General features: G+C 37.6%; 1 protein-coding gene across 2 annotated transcripts in view; it reads right to left on the bottom strand.

Moving 5' to 3' along the window:
• The window catches only part of TNKS (tankyrase), a 136800-nt gene that overhangs the window by 89896 nt on the left and 30138 nt on the right, over nucleotides 1–16766 (bottom strand). For both annotated transcript variants that reach the window (XM_032685098.1, XM_032685100.1), the window contains exon 3: nucleotides 13407–13502. In XM_032685098.1, coding sequence (XP_032540989.1) covers nucleotides 13407–13502 — 96 coding nt within the window. The remainder of the gene's footprint in view (nucleotides 1–13406; nucleotides 13503–16766) is intronic.

Genomic DNA, 16766 nt, shown 5'->3' with positions numbered 1-16766 from the left:
TAAATTAGCATTAAAAACTATTATTCTACACTGAACAAAAGTGTAGCTGTCTTTGTGGGACAGGAATAGAAAAAGTATTGTGGAAAACAAAGATTTCTGATACATAATAACTATAAGAGACAGTAGCATAGCACATAGACATTCATATTTTATGGTCTACTGTGTTTTAATTCTAGTAAGAGTTGCAACATAACAGAGTATAACTTTTCAATGCACTTCCAAAACAAAAGAGTTTTGCTTAACTTACATTATAGCTTGTCAGATGTGTGAAAATTTTCCATGAAAAATGTGGTACCAATTCAAAATTTTGTGCCTTTGTGCAAGGCTGACAATAGCTTAACTATTATGTTAAAATTAGAAACTGTTCAATGCTACCAATCAAGTAAAGCACTTAATCATACAGTTCTTTTAAGCATAAGAGCAGTTGAATTGCACTACAGGGGGAAGTTATAAAACATATGATTAAATGTAACTAAATTAGGTAAAAAACACAAAAACAACTCCATAATTTTGAAAAATCTCTAAAGCATACCGGCAATAAACAGGTTTGTGAGACATGGAAACCCGAGTCTTTTTTGCCTAAGTTTGCATTTCATGTATGAAAGACGTAAAGATAAAGGAAGACCAGAGTTGATGCATTTTCAGAGATGACTTCTTACCTCTCAATGAAGTCATGCTCTTTAAAATCGCCTCCAAAATTATTACATAGAAGTTTAGCATAAAGCTTGACACAAAGTTAATTTTCGCTGTATTATAAATTAAACTTTGAACTTTCATGACAGTCAGATAAAAAGCTATGTACAAATGACAAATTCAATCTAATTTCAGAGATTTCTATTTTCCTATAGCCCGGAAAGAATCTTCATTGTATATCCACAAGAGACTTACAAGAGCCCTCATACACAGTAAAAATCTTATTCCTTCCCTACCCTTGGAAAAACAGTACAAAACAAAAAAAAAGACAAACAAAAAGGCAGCAATTAGCCTCATCAGGTAGGCTTTGGATGAACAGTAAGTATGAGAAGAAAGAGTCCACCACCTAGAAAAAACAACTCTAGTCATAAAAAACCACAATTGAACTTTAAGAAGAAAAAGCAACAGTGTTCATTTCTACAAAAGGTACAAAAGGGGACCAAAGATACAGACAGTCAGTAAAAAGGCTACTGTTCTGTGTCCACATTATGTTGCTTGTAGTAAGGAGAAATCAGCATAGGAAGACTTCCAAAGCTTGTGGTGTGCACCTGAATTATCAGACGTTCCTGCCAATGCCACCGTGAAGAACCACATGCCCAAAGTAGAAGACTGCATTGCAACGACTGCAGAAGGCTGTGGGAGAAAGCTAAAGAGGAAAGAGATCCCATGTTAATCCCAGGACTAAAAGCATTTCACATGTTAGGCCCCTTTTCTACAGAGCACCAAGACAAATATCTTGCAGCCAAGAAGTATGTTTGGACAGACACACAAAAGAAGCTGACTCACATCAACACACGCGGTTTGAAGGGCAAGTCCTGCCTTTTCATACCTGAACACAACACATTCATGAATAGCCATCAAGGATAATGCTCAAAGTTATGAAAGCTCAAACACCACGTTAAAGACATCTTTCTCTGCAGCTCAGAAATTTAAGTTTAATTTTTAAAGAGAAAAAAGCCACCTGTGTTTCTTTGTACATAAAGACAATAAAAACAGAAAAATAATGGATCCGCCTGCTCATTACTGTGATGGGAGATGCTGCTTGGACCTGACTTATTCTTTTACAACCACAAATTGTATTTCTCCTAAAAAAACTGCTTACAGAAAAAAGGACTTTAAACAAGTAACTTGCTTCATTTTATAAAATCTGGAACAAGGCTTTCTCTACTCACAAGACGCAGACTACAACCACTGCCCTCATGTCACCCATCATACCCTCCAGAGCAGAACAGCACTCACTGAGACCTTCGCTGGAATAGTCTCCATCTTCCCTCCAGACATGGTCAGCATTATGGCCCTGCTTCAGCATGCAACAGTCAAATACCTGAACAAACCCCAGCTTAACCACAGATCTTTCTTGGATCATAACTAGGGTGACTCAGCATCTGGTAGCATTGAGCCCTAAGGACACATGCAAAAAGAAATTAGCAATTTCCATTTAAATGCTAATACTTATTCTTCCCAGTGAAAATTGAAGTATAACAAGCGATCTCTCATCACACCGAAAGAGCCTTGATTGTTATTTAATGATCACAGCAAATAGTTAGAAAGCATGAAATGAAGCTAATAAATCTTCTGTTGAGCCTGACACTTTCAACAAGCAAAAGTACTCGAAGGTTTGAAAAACAGTTCTGTCTGATTTTTTTCATCTTAAACTAAACTTTCCATGTTCTTCAGTCACAGATCCATATACTGGCACCGCACAAACTGAAACACCCGGCTACTTAAATAATTATTTTTAATAATTCTTTTTAGTGCTACCTATACAGTATAAAATACACTATATTCTACAAAATTCAAGTTTGTTCATCAGCACTATTCACCGCAGCACTTGTCTGCCTTTCAGGGATAAATTAAGAAATAAGACAAACACTATGGAAGTAGGGTTTTTTCCTTTCTTACTCCAGTCTCCTAGGAGGATATAAATACAGTTTGGTTGGTTTGGTTTTAAAGCTACATTCTGTTGTAAGTAAAGACAAGCCCAGGATGATTTTTGTTTGATAATTAAATAATTTTAACCATTAATTAAACCATTTAATATTTTTTAATAATAGTCTATGAGACTGCTTTTTCTTTCTCCCCTGCAAAAGGGAAAGATGAAACAAACAGACGTTCATGAGACTAAAGCCTGTGACTTTTGAAACTTAGTAGTCAATACTTAGATTATTCGTAATAGCTTCAATGAATTAGTGACCACTGAAATGCCTACTTCATTTAGCAGAAATTTACTAGTTTATTCATAAACTTGTAACACTAAAATACCCAGAGAGAAGTGTCCATTCTCGAAGTCTCTTCATGCACCAATAAAAACACCACTTTGGCTTTAACTACGTAAAAACAATACTGCCATTACCTACCCTGAGAACTGTCTCATTTTTGTTGCTAATATAAACATACATGTGCATATGTGCGTACACATGAGAATTACAACACTCCCACACACGGCAGCCCCAGTACAAAACAGTATAAACTTTCTCCAGAGTTAAAAAGTATATGTAAAATACCACAAAAGCAATGCAATTCTATTTCAATTTTATGTGCAGTATACTCTAAATAGAGATATATGTACCAAAGCACCATTTTCAGACTCCATACCAGTGCCATAATCAACTGTAGAGGGGCATCTGGAACAATTCTAGAAAGAAAATGGAGTCTCTGACAGGCTCAAATGTGTCCAACAAAGAAGAGGTTACAAGTATTTGCCTTATGTTACCTCCCTCCCCTTCCTTTCTCTCCTCCATTGATTGCCCCTTCAACAGAACAAGTTGGGTGGATAGCCTCAAGTGTCTGGACAGTGGGCTCATGTCATGGCACAAAAGATGCACATCAGATCTGTGGCGCTTGGCCTGTGTGATGGAGTAAGTTACACGATACTAAACACAAGCTTATCTCCTTATTCATCTCTGAAAAACTTTGAACAGCACAACAAAGAACCAACCCATGGCCACAAGAAATGTAAACTGCATCTGATCTGCTGAATCAGATCATCTCATCACATAAGTCAGGTCAATTACATTTCCATTACCTATTTCTACAGTTATAAAAGTTCCCTATGCCATGAAATTAATCTTGAAAGACCTCAAGGTAGGTGGTCTAAGCTCAGCACCACATGAAAGCAAAACAAGCTGCACCCAAGAAATACTGGACCCTTTCCAATACACCAGTTGTAGACAGAGCTGGTAGCAATTCTGATAGCTGCTAGGAAGCTAAAGGTTACTTAACAACTATGACTTGAACACCAGTTTCCAGTTGTAATTCTGCCAACTTCAAATCCTTCAGGCTGAAATTCTTCTTGCTTATCTCGATATAGATTTTTGAAATTATACTAAAAGAACTGCACCACATCTGTAAGACAATGAGTGTGTGTTATGTATTTGAACAAAATATAGGACTCCTCTACTCTCTTTGAGAAGAAACATTAATACCTAGGCATTTCAGAGGAGAGACTTGAATGACCCAAGAGTTCTATCACATTTCAAACTTAGAAGAAATGCATAGTATGGCCAATCTGATAAATCCAAATCCATCTGTCTAACCTGTAGGTTGTTGAGGACTGCAACTTGGATTAGACAGATTCAGGGAAAAGAGAATAGACACCTTAGCAAATAAGGGACAGGACTGAAGGAGAATTCGGGGGTAAGTCTAAAAAAGATGATGCTACAGGGGTCTATTTATATTAAAACACATTCCTCTCCACTATCTGGTTGACTTCCCAGGCACACTAAACTCAACTTGCATGTATGTGCATTTGCTATGACCATACTGCTTTCAGAGGAACTCTGACTCCCTCTCTGCATTCGGTATATGAATAAGGACAGCACAACAAACTAAATCTTATCTGCAGGACACTTGCTTTATTTAAAAATGGGAAAGCATATAGGAACTGCTGGAAGGAGCAAACGCAGCAGTGGAGTCCAGTGCACATCACCGAGCAGTTTATGATGGAGCCTCTTAGGGTGAAATGGGACATCTGAGACAAACACACATGCTGTGCTTCAAGACCAGCAAAAGAGCAAGACAAAATCTGGGGCATGGAAGTTGCAAAGAGCTGCAAATAAACCCACAGAGGACTGTCACAACCTGAACTGTAAACTGTCTGATCTAAGAGAGGATTTTTAAACATATTGTTAAAAATCAATTTCCTACTACACAAGAGAAATCACAACCTTAAATCTTAGGTTAATGAAGGCACAGGGACCTCAGAACTATCACAACAGTTTTGAAGGAAATAAAAGTTACACAAACAATACGTGAAGACATTTCTAAATATAATTTGTACAAAAATTCTTTTAGACTTTTAATATCTCATAAGGAAACAAAAGAAGCAAAAAGCAATTTTATTTCTCCTTTCTAAACATTGCCATAAAAACACCTGATCATTGATGCTAACAAAATTTAACTCAGGTACCCAAGTTCCTTTAAATTTCAAGAGTATTAACTCTTGGCAAAGTCTTACCATTGAACTTAAATAACATCAAGCACATGTGTAGTACAGTTCAAGGGGAAACAAGGTTTCTGACCCAATCAGGTGCCCTATGCCACAGAGAACTTGAATTGCATCCTGTTCCCATTATTTGTCAAGCCAGGAGCACTTCTCTGGTGGCAAGAACAAGCCCCATCTCACCACAGCAAAACTGGTACAGCAGTTCTGTACAGAAAGAGCGTCCAGCACAGCCACACTGTGCAGTCTTGATTCCTCCCTAGAGCATAGTCATCCATCCTGTCGAATGAGGCAGTGGGGAACAGTAAGTAGTCTCATAAGCAGAGTTTGTGTCCTAACACCCACATAAAAATGTAAAATTAAGCTTGTCTGCCTCTCTCACTTTCTAGTCAGTATATTTTGCTTACGGAACATTAACATTCTTTCCGATTCATCTGCTCAGCTTGGCAAAAATCTTCTTAAATGTTTTGTCCATGCACTCACAGACTGCACAGATTTCAGCTGTGACTGAAAGCTCATCGCTTTCAGTATTTAAACATGGCTTCATTTTTAGAAGAAAATGAGTATGAACGACTGCTCTAGAAGCTACAGTTCAAGAGATAAAAGCAATGGGAACTTTTGTATGTAGGAATTATCCAGCTAGCTAAAGTTTTTTTGTAACAGTTACATGTTTGCTTACAGACTAAATTACATATTAGTATCAAAGATAATACACAAAAACTACATTAAAATAATTACAACTGCAGCTTGGCTATCCTACTTACAAACAGAACCAAATACATGAGAAGTTACAGAATATAATATTCTCCATCCACTCACCTCTGACCACTACACCTGGCTTATTGTCCCATAGAGTATACAGTGTGAAAAGACCATTTTGGTACAACAATCCGAGAAGTTATCCATGGACAATGGAAGAATGTAGTAGAGATCAAAATAGTATTTGGTCTCAGGACTGGTAGAAATTGCCATTAATAACCAGAAATGTACAACATAGAATAGGAAAAAAGAAAAAAATAAATCCAACAAACAAATCCTAAACTTAAAAACAAACTTAATTACCTAATCAACATTTAGAGAAGAAAAATATTCAGTAAAGTGTAAGACTGGTCAGTGTTCAAGGCAAAGGAACAGAAAGAAGATGAGTGATTTGATGCACTATGGAAACAGAAGCGCTTCTTACATGTTTCTGCAACTATTTTTCCTAGGGCAGCATGAAAAATATATTTTGGATTCTTTACTTACAAGCTACGGAGATCTTATTTGTTATTCTGTCCATTTGAATAACAAGAAAAAAAAAAGCTTCTTTTCAGTTTGATGTTGTTAAACTTCTACGTGTAGTACAGGGTAAACAAATTTGTGTGCATCAGGTACAAAAACTTTCAAAGCAACTCTGTATAACGGCAGAGCTGAAAATCAGAAAACAAAAGACTTCATTAAGGCGTTTTGTGAAAACTGAAAAAGTTAATTTGTTTCTTTGACAACTTATGAGTTTGATTTCATTTGAAGAGGTCTTAATATTAGTAAATGGTTATAGCATTTAAAAAAAAGGTGAAATAGTGAAAAACCTGGCAAAGGGGATGGTATAAATCGAAACCATACTTTTCATAGAAGCACCAATCCTAAATCCCACAGTCCTTCTTACTTGATTAGCTACACAGTGTACTAGAAACTTTTAACTCCTTGCCTAAATCAACGTTACAAAAAGGAATGAAATGTTGCCAGATCTAGGCTGAAAGCCACATTCCAAAGAAGCTACTTCAAGACACACAACTAAGTATAGACAAAAGATAAGGATGATAGCACTGAACTCTAAAATATGGACCAGGAGAAATGAGAGAAGCTCTCATTATCCTAACATTAAGCCCTATGAAATGAGCATCCAGAGCTAAAGTTACATTAGGAAGAAATCCAAGCACATAAAGATACAGAAATGCAATTCAGGCAGCACAATATACACACCAGCTCACATAAATCCTTGCACGAGTCCCTCAGTAAGAGATTAAAGAAATTATGCAGTCATGGAATCAGAACCAAAATACTTCAGCCACTTAAAAGTAGGAGCAACTTGTTTCCTTTATGATAAAATACACTGCAACTTGTGTTAAATAACGTACCACATTGAAGGAAATATTTATATTATTTAATTACCAGAGAAAACAGAAGAAGCTAGAAATACCTAAAGGAAACTGATGGAATGGGCAATAAAGTCGGTAGACTAAAGGAGTAGTGACAAATCAAAACAATAAACACTGCATGGATAATACAAATAATCTGGAATCATACTCGAATATAAGCAACAAACTAAAGAATTCTGAATTGCTTTAGAGGCTCCCATAAAACATTTAGCTCTTCAGCAATCAGAGAGGTCATAAAAAACAAACTTAGCCCGAATAAAACCTGGAGTAACAAAACACCATGAAAGCTATTAAATCATCACTACAGAAGTCAATCGGATGTTATACCAGAGCAGAGTGTTCAAATCAAGACATGTTATCTTGAAATAGTAATGCAGTGCTGGAAAGTGGAAAGAGAATCAGCAATTCCAGCAGCACCACCGAAGTGCAACTTCATTTTCAGCGAGGTGAAACTTTGTATGTCAACAGATTAACAAAAAAGGACTGCTCTTCTTGAAGGGAAACATAGCAGAAGTACACACTAAGTATGGCACAGCATCTAGAACAAAGAGAAGACTGTTTCTTCCTCTTTCCTCTCAAACTGAAAAAAAAGGAAATGTGAAGAACTGAAACATGACTATTTCAGAACTGGGAAAGGAAGGCATTTCACTCCTGGCTTACTAAGCAACCTGTGCACTTTTTTCAAAGAAGCAAGTGGGAACTAGGCCAAACAAGAAATGAGATTTTTTAAAAATATATATTTATAAATATACCAAGATAGTAATCATCATAATATTCTCTAAAAACAGAAGATAAGATTTATAAATCCATAGAGTTAGAACTTCTAGATGAGGGCCACTGAAGTGGTAGACTTTGTTCTAGGTCTGTGCCACAACTACCTTTTGCCCACATCTTTCCAAAGACTGGAAGAGCATTCCTAAAAGAAAGCTATACTTCTCATAATTCTCCAGAAGGTAGATGTAAAGCACCACGATGGACTCCAAATGTAAAAGCACAACATGACACTCATACCAGTGAATTAGAGTTCACTGTTTGTTTCCTTCTGTTAGGTCTTGGTAAAAAGGAAGAGTAAACCTACCTAAACAAGTAACAATCACAAAAACATACGTTCAAAGCTCAAGCAAGTGTTGGAACAGGCCCTTCAGATCTCTTGCTTCAGGATGTATGTCAAGAGCTTATACAAAATAAGGCAAAAGTTTTCTGCAGGGCACAGATACCTCAACTGCTCTGGATTTCTTGCTCTTTTCTCTAAGGCAGCAGACCCCAGTGCTGCTGTCAGAAAGAACAGTGACTCATACATATGGGTAGCCCAAACCATTCTAGCAGCACCTGCCCTCCCTTACCATGAAAACGCTTCTCCTTTTGTACAGGTGTTCATTACACTGTTTCTTAAAGGTGGAAGCTAAACCTTGTGCAAATTATCTGATTTCAGCATACACTATGTAAGAATTAGATCAATTAAAAGAAAGGAGGAGGAGGTTGGCACCTCCCAAAATGAAGTGCTACTGTCTATTGAGAAGGCCTTCAATATCCTGTGAGTACCTGAAAGGAAATAACCACAACCCAGAAGGAAACAGTTCAAGATTTGAGACAGTCAAGCTGCAGAAGTGCCACAAAAAAGTCAAAATAAACTCAAACTAAAATAATTTCTTCTCTTCCTGCTAATTTTAAAATGCATGAGTTGTACCTAGAATCCATTTTCCATTCTTAAAATTCAGTAAACTTATTGTAGTGAAATACCAGATTTTTCCCTTCCTTGCAGGCAAATTATCCATAAATGGCAGTTCACTTAAAAAAGTTTGTGCAAATATATGTCAATAAATGAACTATGCACCCTACTTAAATTAAAAAGTTGACATGACAAATAGATGAAAACATGAATCCTCAGTAACACCTCTGGTAACCTTAGCCCAGCTGCACTTCCACTCATCAAGCTGTCCTTCACATCCTAAAAACACAAGTGAGAAATGCTCAACAGGACCTGACATACTTTGTTTGTAAAAAATATCATTTCCATAGTAAGAAGGAAGATCAGAGTCTTATTTAACTTTGAAAATTGATTCTATTAACAAATAAGACATTATTCCTTACACAAGAAATCTTCCTTTTATCTGGAGATGCAGAAGTTTCCAGACTTTTTTCATTTTGATCTGTTTCAAGGGAGTAATCCTTGAGACCAACAAAAACCAACCTCAAAAAACAGTGGCATGGAGCAGCCAAAAATATATTATTCAACAAAAATGCCTTCAGGTCCTGCTAACAGCTTTGGAAACTGCTCAAGTACAAAGACTGGCCATTCACATAGAGAAAGCATTTCTGAATAGCAGATAATATGGGGAAGACATAGCAAAAAAGCATCACTGAGTGAAAAAAAAAAAAACAAACCAGAAAAAATAATTCACATAAATCATTCACAATATTGTTGGCTCTTCATACACTATACAAGAAAGATATAAAAGGATGTTAATGTTTAAAGAGGCAACAATCAGTATGAGAGAATAATGAAGACTAATATGACTTGTAAAAGCTCCCAAAGGCCCTGTTCTGGATGGGAGTCCCACAGTGCTATGTACAGCAACACAGATGAGTCCCCACCTCAGAAACCACACACTCCAAAGGCAATTAAGCTAAAATAAAATTAACTAGGATATTCATCTGATGTGTTTAACAGCTCTGGTTCTTATATGTTCTTATATGTTTTTGGACTCTGTACCACCACTTCAGCCTAGAGGAAAAGAGGATTACAATTCTTTTTCTGGCAACCTGATTCAGGAACAGTAAGGGATGTTAAGGAAAAAGAAACAAAATATTCACCCTCTCAATCATGAAGTGGTTAGCTCACACAAATGCTGCTTATCCTGCAGAAGGGGAAAACCAGACTGCTTTCTAAGAAGCAGATTCCTCAATTATGTAACTTTTTTTCTTTAAGAAGCTGGTACTGGGTATTTAATTTCTATAAAATGCACTTTAATCTACAAAGAAATTTTCAAAGTCCATTTCCATCAAAATATTAGCCCTTCCTTTGCATTATGTATTCTTTACAAAATACATATTTTTAAGAGGATGTTGCAGGAAAATGGCTGGAAGTCATCCCAGAAACTACTGCATTATATATCCTTTCTGTAATTCAGGTGAAAAAGATAGTATACATTATTCTAGACTGGAAGACAGAAAAGAACAAGTCACTGTGGATTCAGCATCTGCTGCTGGAACAGCAGAAATTATTTTTATGCAGCAAGAATGTCCCTTCTAAAACATATACACAATTCTTCGTAAAATTTAAAAGATTTAATCAATTACCTACAAGTTTTCTGTTCACTTTTGTTGCGTTGGAGGTCAAAGGGAGACTATAATCACAGTTCATTTGCAAAGCAATTAACACAGATGCATGAACTTATGCAAATATTTGGTCAAAAAGTTTTAAGAGGAACCTTGTTCTTCAACAATCAATACAGCAGCAATGTGGAAAAGTCTGTTATGGTTATATGGTCTGTGGCCTATTATACTTCTAAGAGGAAAGGCTAAGAGAATTGGAACTGTTTAGCCTGGAGAAGAGGCAGTTTTGGAGTGACCTAATTGTGGCCTTCCAGTATCTGAAGGGAGCCTACAAGAAAGACGGAGACTTTACAAGAGCAGGTAGTGATAGGACAAGGGAGAATGGATTCAAACTGAGAGTAGGTTTAGATTACATGTTAGGAAGAAATTCTTTACTGTGAGGGTGGTGAGGCATTGGAATAGGTTGCTCAGAGAGGTTGTGAATGCCCTGTCCATAGCAGGGGGGCTGGAACTAGATGATCTTTAACATCCCTTCCAACCCAGGACATTCTGTGATAGACACAGATAGAAAAAGGAACCCAAAAATAACATAATGAAAACAACCTTGACACTTATGCTGCTTAAAGATGCAAATACAGTAACAAATTACAGACTGCTTTCAGGATCACTCCACTTCTAAAAGCTCTAAATATGTGCATTTCTAAAATCCCACTATTCAATATTAAATACTGAAAATTAAGTTAATATATCCTACTCATCCTTAATCCAGTAATACCTTTAAGTTCTGATGCACCTAATTGCAAAGTACTGCTGTAGCTAAAGATTATCCCCAGCCAGATAGATCCTAAGAAATCCCTTAAGACCCCTTTTTTCGAGAGGGATGAAGCAAGATTGGAAGGTTATAACATATGGAAAATGCATGAGAAATCGCAGCCTAACAGAGATACTAGAAAGGAGGGTAGCACCCAGAAAAATACAGCTCTTAATGGCTATTTAAATGGCATCCAGTCTCAGTTTTCAGTTCCCATGCATCATTACAGCAGCTACAGCCGGAGCCAAACCCTGTTTGCACAGCTTGGAACTCAGGTGCACAGCACAGAGAGCCCAGCGTAGCCAAGAGCCACCTTGAGGACAAAGCTGATAAAACCAAATGCTGATTTTCTTGCTGGGAAGAATAAACATGTACAGTGACATCTTCTTATGAACAACTAAGCACTTATATAGCAACAGAAGTGGTTCTGTGCATGTGTGTCTACATGCACAACCTGGTAATATACACTGGTTGCAGAAGCCTGTGGTCCCTGGATACTCTTGTGTGAGGCATTAGGGGCGGGGACAGGGACACAGGGCTCTTGCTGCACTTGGTAGGATGTTCTCAGAGGCTGCTTCTAATCCACCTCCACTTGTTTGCTATGACACACTGCCCTCTCCACTGCCTAAAGCACAAGCTAGTCTAGTGCCCAGAGAACTTAGTGGAGCAGACATGAAATCACCACCACAGACCTTCCTAATCTTCTACTACTCTCTGAAGTTGCATAGCCTGAAGAGCAGCTTGAAGCCTGGAACCCCCAAACTGCAGGTATGTCAAGTTGCCCACAACTAAATGTCATATATCCATTAATACCTTTGAGGTACCTTGACTCCCTGGTGCCCTCTCTATCTTCAGCATCTGTACAGCTGTACCCATTAACAGCCAAAAGTCAGATTAACCTGCTTAGCACAGCTAATACTAGTGTTAACACTGTAGGAACGTGTTTAAACTTGACACTGAGTAATTAAAGTAAATCACATGTATTTAAAGTACACTGTTCCAAAGGCACTCAAATCATTGCAGCGCTGTAGATAATTATGTATAGCAGTCAGCGCACTGAAAAAAGAAGATGAGGAAATGTTCCTGACAAAGTGAAGGGAGCTGGTGTGCTCTGAACACAATCTGAAGAAAGAATACGGGCGTTGCATAGCATATAACCTATAAATTAAGCTGTCAATAAAAAGAGAGAGACTAGGGAAAATAAAGGCAAAAGAAAAACAACTATTTCTTCAAATGAACCTCAGTTGCTGAATCCCTCTCTATAAATCTAATTGTATATATTTTAAAATCCAATATCACTTTGTTCTAAACATTATTTCCTAGATGTCAAAATCAGCACAGAGGACCATGTATTTCTTGAAATAAATTTGACAGGCTACTATATTATACTTTTCATGCTTACCGGTATGCTACAACAGTTAATTTATAAAAAATCAAAGCTCTGTAAAAGCAAAGTTATATCTCTAGGATATTTTCATGAAACATTGTTTTGCAGCTAATAGTCTCTAAAAAGGAAAAAAATTGATGGATGAGAAAGGGTTCTACCCAAAATGACTAATGAAGAAGAGGAAGGAAAGGGTAGCATGTGAATCTGCAGCAAAATATAATGTAATTATTGATCTCTGCAATCAGTAGCAGGTTGTCTTTCAGATCACAGGTACTTTTATAGTTACACAAACGTCCTTGCTTGCTCAACAGTGAAGGTCTTAAAACAATTGACCTGATTTTGGGGGTTTTTAAAGGGTTAGGGGCTCCTATTCAATCTGTTTATTGGGTATCATTTAAAAAGAAAAAAAAACAGGAAACACAGTAAATAATGAATGATGTTATAATAGAAAATTACAGCATTAGCATAAGTAGAATAAGCAAACCTATAGCAGCACAGCAGATTAATGACAGTTACATCAACACGAAACCTGGTAAAAGACAGTTTTAAAATGCTCTTACACAACAGAAAACCTGAAAAGGCAGAAGGGTCTTAGGAAGCTGAACTTATACACACAAAATGAACTACAGGTAACGCTGCTGAGAGATGTATGTATCTTACCCGTGAGTACAGCTTTTGCTGAAGGGTCTGCCAGATCCAGCGCAGATTTCCCATCGGTGTTCCGAATGTTTGGATCAGCTCCGTGCTGCAGCAGCACTGTGCAGGGAAAGCAGAAACAGTATCTTACCTCAGGTATACACAGGTTATTTACTGTTAATTGTCTCCTCGGCATGATGTAGGCATAAACACACATTGCACAGTTTTCTTTGTTTTTCCTTCTGGGTTTTTTTTTTTTTTCTCTCTCTCTTTTTTTCCCCCTTTTTTTTTTTTTTTGTTAAGCACTGCAGCAAAGGATCTTCTCCAGACTAAGGTTAAGTTGGCAAGTTAAGACAGAGTAAGACCACATGACTTCGCATGGTAAACATAAACCCTGAATCTCTTGCAATACTCGGGTTTGGGTTCCTCCTGACAGCTATAGCTGGTATGCTGTGCAGTCACTGACTCACGCTGGGAAGTCTGCTGAGGAACCTGCTTCTGCCTTTACTACCACTACTGCTGCTTGTTACCACTCCTGCTCCTTTTCCTGCTGAATATCTCAAGTCACTCCGCCTCTGTAAATCAGTAATACCCCAGTCTTCCAGTGGTTCATCACTTGCCCAGAAAATCTTAACCATGGCACACTGGCTCACCTTCAAAAACTGTAACAAATAAGGTAAGATGTGTAACCCGGTACCCTGCAGACTGGATGTTCAGGGGCTATTATTCTCACTGGTGTTTCTTGTCCCTACTAAGCCTATAAACACATAAAAGTTCAAGTATATAAAAATGCTTAGAATGCAATATGCGCCATATGGATAGGAAGGCACTGATACAGTAAATTATCATCAACTAGAAAATCTCATTTAGAAAAACCAGTATTTCATCTGTAAACTCTTTTGATCAGGAACAACATAAAGAAATTCAGATCACCATCTCAATATCAATGCATTTCCTACAGAATTGGAAAACAAAGCCCATGGTAACATTAGAGGGCTGACAAAAAAGGGCGCAAATGTCATGCAAAATAAGCACAACATATTACAAATTCAGAGCAACAGCTACGCACTAGTTTTGTACCAGTGTGAAAAACAGGACAATACACAGAGACTCAAGGTGAAGGAGACAAGTAATAAAAACCAGCAGATATTTATGGTTACTCTTATAAATACATCTGTTGAGATATAGAGGGACTGAAGAAGTCAAGACAAAGAAATACTTGCAAACACTTTTTGTAACTAAGGGTGCAAAAACACTTCATAGACAGGATTCTGCAGGAAAAAACCATAACCAATTCAGAACAAAGTAATTACTGATATTATATTATATATATATATGTATATGTATTTCACTTTAATCAGCAAAACACTTGTCAGAAATATACTTTTTTCTAAATTAAAAATTTAACTGGTAGTATTGTTTTTATTCAAACCTCTTTTCTTATACATTTCTGACTGTAAATTCTTTTAAGATTGCCAAATTTCATATATTTAGCTTACAGGATGCAATGCTACATGCTTGCCCCTAAGTTGAACTTTTGGAGAAGTTTGGTGTTTCAGTGAAGTAAATTGACTTATTTTATGCTTTGTCTGATGTTTTTGAAAGAAGACTCAAGTAGGAAGATTGGGCTTTGCTGGTTTTTTGTTTGGTGGTGGGTTTTTTCCCCCCACGTCAAGACAAAAACATCAAAATGGGGGAAAAAATAGCTAGCACGTGCTTACAGAATCTTGTTAGGCTCTGGCACCTACGTTTCTGAAGATACCATCTGTGCCATACATGCTACCACCCCCTTCGAGATCTTACTCACAGCCAGGTTTGAGACTGAGCCAGCCTCTCAAGCCACTCAGGCACATTCCAGCAGGAAGAGGCAAACAGGACAGTAGAAAGTACAGGAACTAAGTATGGAGAGACAGACTCAGTATATTCTGTCTCTATTCTCTTGGACCCTACCAGTGAATTTATATACCTGGGGAGAGGGAAGCCATTTGTCCCAAGAGGCATCAGGGTAAGAGTAAGACCCTAAAAGAGGGTACCAGCAACTAAGTGTCTATCAAGAGAAAGCAGCTAGTACAAAATGACGAAATAGCACAGCACTGGATGAGAAAGCAAAGAAGGATTCACACACCAAAAGGTCTGGGACAAAGAGCTGGGGGAGAAAACTGAAAAAGATGTGGCAGGGGAAAAGATAATAGCGCAGATAAAGAGTCCATGAAGAAAGACCAGAAGAGAGGAATGATTGGGATCTAACCACGGTTTGGAGGTTTGGGCTAGCATGTGAAGCCAAGTTGAGGTAGGTTAGGGCAAGAAAGGTGACTTTGAAAAACAAGAGGTAACAGGTGTATAAATCTCAAAGGGATCTGCAACGGCCTGAGCCCAGTGTTAAAACTGAAGTACATGTTTTCAAGTCTCTTGATTCTTCAGTCCTGAGCAAACAAACCAAGAGCACATCCCTGCTACGACACCACAGTACTGCTTTTAGCTCCTCTCCTGGCTAAAATGACAAAGGATTATGCAGTCTATGTAACCTGTTCATACATGTAAATGAACCATGAAGGGTTTGGGCATGGCTTACAACATACAATTTCCGTGTCTGGTTTTTAGTTTTTTAAAACCCTAGACAACTACATTAAAAATTTACTAAAAAGTCTTAAGCTGGTTGCGTGCAAACACCTTGAATTACTGACAGCCTGTGGAACATACACTTAAAGTGGTCAAACTAAGTTCAGGAAAAGAACCTATCAGAACTCAATTGCTGTAACTATGAGACTTATCCTTCTTGTCTCTGCAATCACTCATCCCACTTGACATAACCCTTCCAGCCTCTCCAACAGCCAAGGGTATGGTCCTACAGATTCAGCTCTAGAAACCCTGTGAAATGAAGGCAATGGCATCTTGCGAGAAGAAACCAATCGTATAAATAAAGACTGTATTAGAATGCATATGAATAAAGGAAGAAAACGCAGGTCACAAAAGCAATCTTACTCTTGCATTTCCTCTACTGACTATTTGATTCTAACCTTTCCATACTTTTTAAGTACATAATCACACACAAGAGTATCCCAGTGAGCAATGTTGTCATCAACAAGAACTAATGAGAGAAATCTGGCATTTGATGTTTAGCCTATCGGTGTAACACAGCTGTACTTCTATACCTGGCAAACCACAGGTAGCTTCTAATTGAATGTTCTCCTGCGTGTTCAAAACCTTTAACGCTTTAGCCCAATACAAAGTCTCTTCTAACCACAGGGTATTTGAGATCTAGACACAGTGTGCCTCTCTAAATTTCCTTTTCAGTACACTGGGGATGTGTAAAAATGTCAAGATAGATCTCCTGTGTGGGAAAAAAACATTCCTTCTATAAAGAAACACAGCAGAACAAGCCAT

The sequence above is a fragment of the Chiroxiphia lanceolata genome, chromosome 4 (assembly GCF_009829145.1).
Source record: "Chiroxiphia lanceolata isolate bChiLan1 chromosome 4, bChiLan1.pri, whole genome shotgun sequence".
Classification (NCBI taxonomy): domain Eukaryota; kingdom Metazoa; phylum Chordata; class Aves; order Passeriformes; family Pipridae; genus Chiroxiphia; species Chiroxiphia lanceolata.
Note: the sequence above shows the minus strand (reverse complement) of the source record. Positions and strands in the feature narration are given on the sequence as shown.